This window comes from Elaeis guineensis, chromosome 7, assembly GCF_000442705.2.
Source record: "Elaeis guineensis isolate ETL-2024a chromosome 7, EG11, whole genome shotgun sequence".
Lineage (NCBI taxonomy): Eukaryota > Viridiplantae > Streptophyta > Magnoliopsida > Arecales > Arecaceae > Elaeis > Elaeis guineensis.
In genome coordinates, this window is record NC_025999.2 from 73,292,197 (window position 1) to 73,304,851 (window position 12,655).

Below are 12,655 nucleotides of genomic sequence, written 5' to 3' on the forward strand. Positions count from 1 at the left end.
GTAGGCAAAGGTCAACACTTGTCATTGAGAAATCTGGACATGCGGATCAGCTGATTTTTAGTAGTTGATCATATGTTTGAAGGTCTCACATGGGTGCTCCGATTGCACATTATGCTCTATGCATTCTGCTGCACGGTTATGGAACCGCTTGTGATTATACATGGCCTAGCTATCGCTAGCTTGGGGGAGGATTTGAAATCTTTATGTCCTTCTAGGTCAGCCACATAACGTGATTTGATAGGTTGGTCAGAGGCTTCATGTTAAGATCAGATTGGTTGGTCTGCCACATTGATTATGGTCAATTCTGAAGCGCACGCACACATACACACACATATGTGTATATGTATATAGATATGTATGTACGTATGTATATAGATATATATGTATGTATATATATTTATGTATATATATATATATGTATGTATGTATTTATGTGTGTGTGCACATACAATATAGACACAAATACATACCAATAGACTCACACATATATGCATAACAAGAGAGGGCCATACATTAATGATCCTAGCTACTGGACATGATTTTCTATCTCTTAAGTACCTTCATATGAAAAGTCATATGATTAGGAAACTTAAAGCCTATGCATTAAGTGGTCAAAAAATTAAATAATTTAAATAATATAAAATAATATATATTTTTTGTTCATTGATGTCTTAGGCTATAGTTTCTAAGTCACATTTTTCATGTGTAAGCAGTTTAGAAGTAGTAGATCATAGCACATCTTTAATCATCCCCATCAGATCTGAGTGAAAATCTACTTGAGTACGACTAAGTCTAGCTCTATTTTTATCTTATATATATATAAACATACACATGCACCCATACTAGTCAATGTGATCTACTATCATTAAATTACTTGCACACAAAAAAAAGTCATATAATTTGTAGACTTCTAGCCTATGCATTATATGGTAAAAAAGCATGTGTCATTTTGTGTTATTTAAATGGCTGAATTTTTTACCTATTTGATGCATGTACCAAAATTCTCCGGATCACATTGTTTTTTATATGTAAGTAGTTTATAGGTAGCAGATTACATTGAATGGTTCAAATCATCAATGTAGGATTCTATCATCCAATTTTGATATGATCGAATCTAAGTAAAGATCTACTCAACCAAATTGTGGTCCACCTCTCTCTCTCTCTCTCTCTTTCATAGTTATACCTACACAAACATATATATGTATGCATGCAAGTATGTATATATACGAGTGTATATGTATGCATGTGTGCGTCCATCCATATGTGTGTGTGTGTGATTAGCTTATGAGCCAAAACTTGGCTTATGTTAATAAATAGGCTCAAAAATTCAGCTTGAACTCAATTCATTCACTGAACAAATGAGTTGAGCTCGAGCTGAATATTGAGGCATCAACTGCTTGTTTGTTTAGCAGCCTTAACCCAAGGTGAGGCCAGGTTGAAGATTTGAATGATATCACGGCATTGCAACTTGAAACATCCTGATCCTTTGCTGGAAAATGAGAGGATGTATTGTTGAGCTAATGCTTATGTACCTTATCCTCTGTGATATTATATGGTGTTGCGATCAAGGACTCATGACTCAGCACGTGAGGTATTATCTATTTTGATCAATGGCCTATAATTCGGAAGCTATATGAGCCATTTTTGGGCCTCACGATTTTGCCCCTTAAAAGGCACCTCACATAAGAAAGATGATTCCTTCCTATGTAAGATAGATTTTCTTTTGATTCCAACTAATATAGAACTAATGATACCTTTTCTTCTACACAACAACATACGGTATTGTATCTAGCACAATCATTTACCATGAAATAGGAGAGTATATATATGCTGCGTAGATTGATGCATGGCTAGCTAGCAATAGATAGGTAAAATGGAGCAGGCATTTCATGCAAAAACTAGAGAGGATGACTCAACAATTCGAACCATTTTTAGTCTAAAATGTGTTAAACATGGCCAAGTCCAATCCAAAGTTGAGCAATTTTAAGAAAATTTGACACACTTCAGGAATGTTCTGATACCTACCTTAACTAATTTGAAATTGTATTTACCTCCCAAACTACCTTGAGCTTAAAATTTAAAACTAACATGCAGCAATTTTCATGTAATTGATTGTTAATATGTAATATGTAATTTTAAATTAATCTCATGCAGTGACTAATTAACCACATCTATAGGTTATAATTGTTGTTTTCCATACAAAATATGTTTAAGTGTTCATTTAGTTGGAAGTAATGTAGCATGAAAAAATATATTCCATGTTAGATTATCAAGTTTGGTATGAAAAGAAAGTGAGAGAGATGGTAAAATAAATAATGGATTCCATGTCTATTTTATCGAGAGAGAAGTAAAACAAATACCATGAGAAAGATGATATTTTCTTTCACACCACATTACCAAGTGAAAGTAATCTGAAATTGTGATTGCTTGATGAAATATCCCCATTTCATTGAAATCTACAAATATCCCCTTTTCATATTATTAATCTCACAATAGTCCTGACTTAAAGCATAACACCTACCAACTCTTTTCAATGAATCTCTCTATCTAGTAATTTATTTTTTTAAAAAAATAATTAATTAATAGTGAGGTTATGTTTGAATACATTTAGTCAATAAGAAATTAAAAAACTAAATTTTTATTTATGATGAGAAATATGTTTTCTAATATATGTATAATTAATTTAAAATATTTATTAACTTATGCAATATATTTCAATATTTGAAATGGTCTGCATTGATAGCCTTCATATGGGTGGCCAACAAATGGACTAAACAATTTTTTGTGATAAACAAAAAAATATTATTATAGGAATTGTTTATTCAAAGGTATTGCTGCAAATTTAGTAATATTTCCGTACAATATGACATCTAACTAAATATGATAATTTTTCTGAAATCAATTTTCAGATTAATTTTGTCACCAGGTATGATAAAATTTATTTTCCCACAATTATTTTCCTATATAAATGATTCCCAAAAATCATCTTATTATCTCATAATCTAAGATACCAAAATGAAATAAACCAAAAGATATAATTAAGTTACTTTATCCTGCAACCAAAACCAACTTACATTTTGCTTACTTTTTAACCTGAATTAATTCCAAATTGAAATAAATCTGAAAAAACTGATCTGACCTGACACATTGGAAGTGGATAGCTAGCAATCAATCCCATCCAACCCATCTGAAGGCATGAAAGTCATCCAAATGGCGGTATAAATGGATACACTCCAACTAGAATCTACAGCTCAGCACACCATATCTTTATTGGTGTTGTCATGCATCTGTAAAATGACAGCAAATACATGAGATTATACGGTCCGAGTCCCACACACAAATTTCTAAAGACTTCTGTCCCGCACGACTTTGGTTACAACCCTTCCAACTGCCTGCTTAGTCTTTCTAGGAAAATAATGATAAGCAACGTGGTGCATGGCACTTGGCAAGTTGCACCTCTGGATCTTCGTGTACCCCATGGGACAAAGCGCCCTCGCTATTGTTGCTAACATCCTTGTGGTGCTCCACTGCAGCTCCATTCTGCTCCATCACCACAACCTGACATTGGAAAGCAACGAGTTGAGAGAGAGAGAGAGAGAGAGAGGGAGAGAGAGAGAGCTATGATACATTTTTTTCTTACGGATTCTAAGAACCTTTTCTCCTCAAGCATTGTCTTCCTCTGCTTCAGTTGAAAACAGAAAAAGGAAACAGATGTTAAGGAAAGCTTGTATATGAGATTTTAGTAATTATACTTTTCTCGATTTCTTTTATTTTAATGTGGTTTTTTATAGAATTTGTCTTCTTTTTTTTTTTTTTTTTTGGGAAGTAAATATTGCACTCCACTTGTAACGTGTTATTTTTACATGGTTTAATCAGGTTTCTAAGCCAGCATATTTGCTGCCCAGAAAAGGAGACATAAAGCAACAATCCGATACCACCGATGCTTCAAACATCCAGCTGGAATTGCAGCTTGTCTGCTAATTGCTACTGTATTGCTGGTATGCAACCATCCTTCAATGTGCTACTAATTGCTACATTTTGGTTTTATGGTACTCTGTTTTACAACCATATGTTTATGAATCCTGTCAACATGGTATTGAATAATATGATAGCACCAAAAGTTCTTCCAACTTCATGTGGGGACATGTCATAGCAGTTGAGCTATCACAACCTCTGTGCAGCCACCAAGTACATTCACCCAACTCTTTCACAAGCTTGTAGCGTATATGTACACCACAATCTTGTATTTAGCAATACCATATTTGATTAAATGTCGGTGTGCATAATTTTTTTTTTTTTTTTTTTAATTGAGAGTTTAACAAATATAAACTACATAGGTGTCAAGGAATACCTGGATGTCCCCATAAAAATTCAGTCCGGGATATATACTCCAAGGCTGCATAGACGCCTACTTTCTTGTCCATGCAATATCCTCCCACATGGCAGGGAGGGCCTTGAGGTGACAGGATGAGGGAGGATGGAGCGGGCGGGGTCAGAAAACTCTGTTCCCATAATCTCGAGATTTTCAGGATACTGGAAATTATCGATTTAAAGATTTTGAATATTGAAAATCTTGACTCTGAAGGATTGGCACCTCCTCCAGTTTCATTCACTTCTCTCTCCCTACCCTGTTCCTCTTCTATGTCATTCCCAACTGTGCAAGATATGAAATGGATCTGGTGTCTGAGCATCCACACATGCCTGTGTAGTAGTATACTGATTGCTGTATCGTTTGAAGCACTAAACAAAGATACTAATAAGTGCTAATCAAAAACACCAAAAAGATATGTTCTTGAGGTTGGGGGGAAGGGGAAGGTTGAGAGGGACCTCCTTGCATCAGTGTATGGGATAGAATGGGACTTAAAGCATGTCAGTAGGTGATTGAATTCATACAAAGGCTAGAATTATACAGATGCCAGCAAATCAAAAAATACAAAAATGGATGAACAATCTACATCCTTAATGCTTTTTCACATTCATTGTGGGTTTTTAAGCCTCCTGCATGCAATAATAAGAAATACCCGGGCTTTAAAGCAAATAATACCTCACAATAACTTTAATATAACCATGGCCATGAGCCTATGACAATATTTATACAAGATGATAGCAGTTGTTAGGAAATAAATCATGAAAGGAAACAAAAAACGTACCTCATCTTGGAGCTTATTGATTGTATCCATCATCAACCTTTTCTGCATGAATAAAAGCTTGTGAGTTTTTTCATTCTTTCTTCTTTTTTTGGTTGGGGTTGGTTTTTTTTTTTGGGGGGGGTGGTTTAATGCTGGTCCATTAGTGGACTGGACTTTAATTTTTAAGCCCTATTGACCAAAACTATAATTTTCGGTCCACTTTTAATAGGGATTTAAGTTTCGATCCTCATGAGACGAAATGCTCCTAAATCAAATACTATGTATCATATTAATTTAACTGTGTGTAGTGGCTAGTTAACTATATACCATGTTAATTTAACTATATATTATATATATATATATATATGTGTGTGTGTGTGTGTGTATAATAGCAAATTAACTGTATACCATGTTTAGTTAATGGTGTACCATGTTAATTTAACTGTATAGTCATAATTTAACTGTGTAACATATTAATTTAACTATATACTATGTATATATAACTATGTATAATAGCAAATTAAGTATATACCATATTTTGTTAACTGTGTACATGTTTTAACTGTGTACCATGTTAATTTAATTGTATATCATGTATATATAACTATGTACAATAGCAAATTAATTGTATATCATATTTTGTTAATTGTGTACTATATTAATTTAACTGTGCAGTGACGAATTAACTATGTACCATGTAACTATGTACCATGTTAATTTAACTGTGTACAATATTTATTTAACTATGTCCCATGTTAATAACTATGCATTGATAAATTAACTGTATACCATATATATATATAACTATGTACAATAGCAAATTAACTATGTACCATATTTAGTTAACTATGTATCATATTAATTTAACTGAGTGCAGTGGTAATTTAACTATGTACCATGTATATATAACTATGTATAATAGCAAATTAAATATATACCATGTTTTGTTAACTGTATACTATATTAATCGTGTACATTGTTCATTTAACTATGTATAATAGCAATTTAACTGTATATCATGTTAATTTAATTATGTACCATGTATAATAGCAAATTAACTATGTATCATATTTTGTTAACCGTGTATCATGTTAATTGAACTATGTGCAGTGGTAAATTAACTGTGTATCATGTTAATTTAACTATGTATAGTATTCATTTAACTATGTACAGTAGCAAATTAATTGTATACCATATTTTGTTAACCATGTACTATATTAATTTAACTCTGTGCAGTGACAAATTAACTATGTACCATATTAATTTAACAATATACCATATATATATATATATATATGTATACATATATAACTGTGCACAATAGTAAATTAACTGTGTACCATATTTATTTAATTGTATACGGTGGTAAATTAACTGTGCTATGTTTAGTTAACTATGTATTATGTTAATTTAACCATTTGTAGTGATAATTTAACTATGTACCATATATACATAACCATATATAATTGTAAATTAACTATGTACTATATTTATTTAGCTTTGTATAGTGATAAATTAACTGTGCTATGCTAATTAACTGTGCAATGATAAATTAACTGTGCGCCATGGTACATCAACTGCATTGCAATACCATCGTATCCATTCATAAGATACTAATATCTGACCATAGAGCTTCTTGATGGCAACCTCTTTTCCATGCCAAGCTTGATGATATGGTAATTCTATACCAAATTCACGATGAATATCTTTTATAATATCACTTGGCCTATACTAAAGGCATATCTTGAATTTTCTCTTTCACAATATTTGAAACCCAATGTTTCGAAGCCTTAAGGTAAGATCAAACTTGCAATCCTACTCTGCATGTATGTTCATTGTCGCAGTTGTCTTAAACAGGATAACTTTGACAAAATTTTAATGACATTCGAGAACTACATTTTATATTTTGCATATCCAAATCGTAGAGATGGAGATAGGTGCAATGGGCTTGGTCCACCATCCTCGTCCATGTTGTGGTAGGAAGCAAATAACTTGATCCCATGAGAACAGAGTGACACAGTTTGAGCCCTATACTAGCAAAGGCCGTAACTTGAAACCTCAAGGGGCTTACCATGAGCCTCTGCTTAGTTTAGCTTATGACATAATATAAGACCAAACCTGTACATATTTGCCAGTTCAGATAAATGAGACGAATAGCTAAGATTGAGGCTAAATCACCCATCCAAGTCCATTTCATATGAGTTCTACTAGCTTTCAGTTTTAAAAAATTCTCAAGCCAACCTACTGTACTTTTTTTTTTTTGAGATGAATTGATGAAACAACCTACTCCATACTTTATTTGGGATGGAGAACAATATGGTCAGCTGTCAGCCGCCTATAGAGATTACACTAATCATTTCCTTGGCAGATAAATAAAGTAATTGATTTCCTGATCACCGCCAATATTGTGGGCCCATTTTTGTTGTAGTTGTTAGTGATTGACAGAAAGATGTTCGGGAGCTGGCTTGGACTTAATTGCCATTGGTTAGGGAGTGGTCTTTCCCAGTCTAAGGGTATGTTGGGTATTTTTTAAAATAAAATGACATTAAAAGGATATCTTATCATGATAAATCTAAAAGGAGGGACTAGAAATTTAAGTTTTTGTCAACAGGGAGTTTTTGTTGGAGTGGTGTCAAGAGGGCGATCAGGAATTAAATTCCTGTTTTTTTTTTCTTTTTTTTTTTTTTTTTGGGTGTTGTTGGGGGGGGGGGGGGGGGGGGCTGCATAGCATGAGGTATAATAAGTTGGTTATATAGAATTTAGTATAGGTCTCTAGTTGCTTTTTCACATTCATTGTAGGTATTTAAGTCTCCTACAAGCAACAACAATAAATACTGGGGGTTTGAAGCAAATTATATCTTACAATAGCTTTGATATTGCCATGGCCACAAGTCTATGACAATATTTATACAAGGTGATAGCAGTTATTAGGAGATAAATCATGAATAGAAATGAAAATTGTACCTCATCTTGGAACTTATTGATTGTATCCATCATCAACTTTGTCTGCACGAATAAAAGCTTGTGTGAGTTTTTTTTTTTTTTTTTGTGTCGTGGGGGGGGGGGGGGGGGGGGGGTGTCCAACACTGTGCTGCATAGCATTAGGCATCATAAGGTGGTTATATACAATTTAGTATAGATCTCTAACATCACCTAAATAGATGAAGTAGAACATCTGGCCTGAATCAAACAGCATTACCTATTTACTTTGTTCATTTAAATATATCCGAAGTCAAAATGAATCTTATGTGATGTCTCTTGCTGGCGCAGTTTTCAATGTTGTAAAATTAGGGGTTCTCAGAAGAACTTAATTCAGCATAAACTTAATAAAATTTTTTTAGTGCCTCTTAAAGAAGAAAACATTTTAAATGTTTCAATGTGATCAAAGAGGTTTTACATTTATTTGTGCTTTTATTTAGGCATCGTGCTTGCTTGTTGCTGATGAAGGTAACATTTGGATTAACAGCTGATGAGTAAATAACCTTTTGCATTGATATTCTAAATTAAATAAGGGAAAAGTGGTCAAATGTAGTTAAAAGGTTCTACATAAGTCTCCAAATTTTCTGAATTACTCCTTGGCAGCAAGGTAACATGGTAGGAAAGAGACTAGATAAGACAACATTCAGCTGATCAGCTGTGTGATGGTAACAACTTTAAAGTGAATTTGCAAGGATGCTACTACAGCTTATGACCCTGTGAAAATCTACCCTCTTCAAGAGAAATTATTACTAATACTGGTATTTGGGGCTTGGATCCCACGATATGTCAGGCTCTGGTTCTTGGCTCATATGATGGTTGGCACTTTTTACTGGAAGGAAAGAACTTACCAATTTAGTGATTTGTACAAAAAGATTGGCTAGATCAAAGACATTTGTGTAGGACGATTAAAACCACAGTTGAAATTCAATGCCACAAACTTGTAATTTAGGTTAGCTAACCACTTTTCAGTTTAACTTTCTCTATGGTTTGTTGCTTCTAATATTAACCAGTATGCATATTCATGTACCTCTCCGTAAATTATACTGTTGGTATAATGGGCATTTCAGCTCAGAAGAATGAATTGCAAAATTTTGAAGAAATTCTTGCATTGTGCACTTTAGCTATATTTTTTTTTATTAATATAACTTAGATAAAAGTCAAGCTTATACGGTCCAGTCCAATGACCTTACCTGGGAATGCAAAATAACCTGAGGTTTTAGAATTCAGTTTCAGTTATTGCCCCCCTAGGTTGAGTTTTAGCTTTGGCAGTTTTAACCATTTCAACAGTTTTGTTTAGATTTTAGAGTTTTGACCAAAAGATTAGAAAAAAAATTTCAAAACAATCAAGAAAATGAAAATTTAAGAACAATGTAATTCAAGGGAAATCATTTGGCATCATTTTATGTCATGCCCCAAACCCCACACTTGGGTTGACCACATGACACAGCTGCATATCCCTAGAGTATAATTCCAGAGTATATGCAAGGCTTGATAAACTGAATCAGAACACTTAACATCAAGAGATAAACAATTAAAACAAACAGTTCGTTGTGAATTTTTTATCAAAATTGAGATTATCCAAAATATATGGTTCAGATATCCCCAGTATCAGATAAAAACTTAACTATTACTGCCTCTCATCAAAAGTTTTAAATCAACCCCAATAAGTTAGATGTTCTACGGCTCTGAAAAAAACAAAAATGATGATACGAGCTTATCTCAAGAAGGATTTTCTAAACGCACATAGCGGCATGGAAAGATAACAATTCTTTAATAGACATACTTGTTAAGAAAATAATAATTCAAATCTCAACAATTAACAATTGAGTACTCATATGTCCAACTCAATAATGCTATCAGGATGTTCATCAAATTTCAATATATGACAATTTAGATATATGTAATACTCCATCAGTAGGAATCCTGATATGCTCATCACGTATAATCGAATCAGCAATTTCCATTCAATGAGGATTTCACTTCAATTGCTATTATTTCTATTAATATCAATACCAAGCTATTATTCTCATTTATTACTTTATTATAATCTGTGTAATGTGGATCGGATCTGAGTTTCCGGTATTTGGATTATTCACGGTTATAGTTCTGTCTATGACTGACCATACTAAAATACCACGTTTCTATCTGACAAGGTCATATTGATAAAAGTACCACGTTCCTACCCGTGGTGAGATCATACTAATAAGAATACCATGTATCTGCCTGCGGCTAGGCCATACTAATAAGAATACTATGTATCTGCCCACGACTAGGCCATACTGATAAGATTACCCCTTTTTTGCCCATGGCTAGGCCATACTGATGTTGTGACTAGTCCAGATGCCTTAATTTTAATTTATTATAATTCATTCCTTTCATTTTATTATCATTATCACTTCATAAATTTTGACATTTCCTAATACAAATGGCATAATTTAGGATCATAAGGAATCAAAGTTTGCCATACATGCACATATGCAATGCCATAACTTCTAACATATGATACCAACCATTCATAATTGATGCAGGTGGTTGTGATTAGAGATCCTTACCTTTTGCAGTAGCAAAATCTAACCGACATACCAACTCAATTTGCCACACACCTAGAATATTTGGATAACCCAAATCAATATTTGATACTGATGAAATTCAGAAATCATTATCTTGGGAAAGAATAAAGAAAGAGAAGAGAGGATACAATCCTTCCTCAGCAGCAGCTCCAATACACTAATTATTTATCCTAGCTAAACTAATCCAAAAATTCTTAAATTTTATCCTCAAGTTAACCCATGAATTAGCAATCCCCAATTAAAATTTTAGCTTAAACCATAAAGCCAATAGGGAGATAAAATTCTCGGAGTAAAACAAGGCAGAATCAATCTGCCTTCCAAACTTAACCTCTAATCTCCCAATGCATTCATATTCTCTTAAGGTTTTACTATTATTAACATCCCACCTCCCCTAACACTCACTCTTCTCCTAACAATCCCTTTCCTTTTCAATCATTCCTCTTCCCAATATTTTCAACTTACTATCTTCACCTCTCTCACCACCCCACCATACAATAATTAACTTCTAATTGAAATTAGTTAAATACAAGAGGATTAAGAGTTACCTAGTCCGTTGAAAAACTCCCATATGGCACAGCCACCACCACTAAGCAACGGCAAAGAAGAAGAAGAGAAGGGAGGGAAAAGAAGAAGAGGGAAGGAGAGAGAAAGAAAGGGGAAGAGAGTTTCTGTATATACATATGTATATTTTCCTCTATTTTCTCTCTTTTTTTTTTCTTTTTCTTCTTTATTTTCTAGTTCAGTCACCCACACCAATGTGCGCACACACCCAGGAACGGAAGGAGGGGGGTGAGAGGCAAACGCCTCACCTCTTCTTCTTGTTCTTGTTCTTGTTCTTCTTCTTTTCTTCTTCTTCTTCCTCTGTTTGCTTCTTTCTACTTCCCACCCCACTCACACACCCACAGACACCCACGACTGGATGGGAGAGCATAGGAGATTGAGAGAGAGAGAGGGCGTGGAGAAAGAAGATTCCACCAAAATAGGGGAAGGAGAGGGCTTCGGTTCCCCTCTCTTTCTTTCTTTTCTTTTGAAGGGGAGCACACGGTTGCCCCTGCGAGAAGCCACAGTCTGAGATCCCCTACGCGTCCCGCATGACACGCAAAAGCCCCTTCTTGGGCTGGGCCTCACATTCCTCCCCTCTTAAATAAATTGTCCTCGAAATTTGTATGTTCAAACTTGAATCACATCCTCAATTGATCATCACTAAATCCACATTACCGATCACATGCTTTATCAATAAATTTCATCAACACTGCTCACATACTAGTCTATGATTAAAATTTTAATAGTAAGGATACTTTTAAGGTCTCTAGTTTTCTTAATCTTCAAAATACTTTTAAGATTTATAATCTTCTCTAACTAATCCTCTATTTTATCACGGATAGCTGACTTTTTAGCAAGTCTTTAAGTTTATCACAATCCCTCCAATATTCAAATATACATATAGTTAATTGGCATTACCAATCCCCCATAGCAACTCTTAAACAACAAGAATCTCTACTAACTTTCTTGTAACTTAGCTTTGGATATTCATCATACTTCTTATCATGGTTTTCAAAACTATCTTGAACCGGATGGTTTGGGACGTGCCGAACCAGACCGGTGGAAAACTGGGACGGTTCCAGTCGGATTTTCGAAAATGGTCCGAACCGGTCGGTTCGGTATGGTTTCGACCGAACCGCCCGATTTGGTACGGTTTAGTCCGATTCGGCCTGATTTGCCTTTTTTTTTTGCTAGTTATGAACTTTTTTTTGATTTTTTATTATCGATATGATATGGTACCGTACTGACCGGCAACCGGCATGGGGTCCGATACCAGTATTTAAAACCTTCTTATAATTAGGATGTCAGACAGAAATCAATTCAATATATCAATTTAGATCAATTTGGTCATACTAGCAATTATATTACTATGGTCTTCCTCTCTTAATATTCATAATCTCGATTCTAGTATTTTCTTCTTATATCAAATTGTCT

General features: G+C 34.0%; 1 protein-coding gene and 1 long non-coding RNA gene across 8 annotated transcripts in view; one reads left to right on the forward strand and one right to left on the reverse strand.

Moving 5' to 3' along the window:
- LOC105049003 (uncharacterized) overlaps positions 1-12,655 on the forward strand; it is a 118,666-nt gene that overhangs the window by 26,424 nt on the left and 79,587 nt on the right. Inside the window, exons 3-4 of one of the 3 annotated variants that reach the window (XR_012142924.1) lie at positions 3,877-3,998; positions 8,712-9,146. This is a non-coding gene — a long non-coding RNA (uncharacterized lncRNA). Of the gene's footprint in view, positions 1-3,876; positions 4,211-8,711; positions 9,147-12,655 lie in introns of those variants that run through there. The other 2 variants (XR_832718.4, XR_012142923.1) reach the window with 2 other exon arrangements.
- The window catches only part of LOC105049002 (MADS-box transcription factor 51), a 145,203-nt gene continuing 135,657 nt past the window's right edge, over positions 3,110-12,655 (reverse strand). For 2 of the 5 annotated variants that reach the window (XM_073261164.1, XM_010928536.4), the window contains exons 5-8: positions 8,094-8,135; positions 5,151-5,192; positions 3,641-3,679; positions 3,110-3,558 (exon numbers count right to left, since the gene is read on the reverse strand). In XM_073261164.1, the coding sequence (XP_073117265.1) occupies positions 3,406-3,558; positions 3,641-3,679; positions 5,151-5,192; positions 8,094-8,135 (276 nt within the window). In that variant the 3' untranslated portion in view covers positions 3,110-3,405. Of the gene's footprint in view, positions 3,559-3,627; positions 3,680-4,411; positions 4,741-5,150; positions 5,193-8,093; positions 8,136-12,655 lie in introns of those variants that run through there. The other 3 variants (XM_010928537.4, XM_073261165.1, XM_073261166.1) reach the window with 3 other exon arrangements.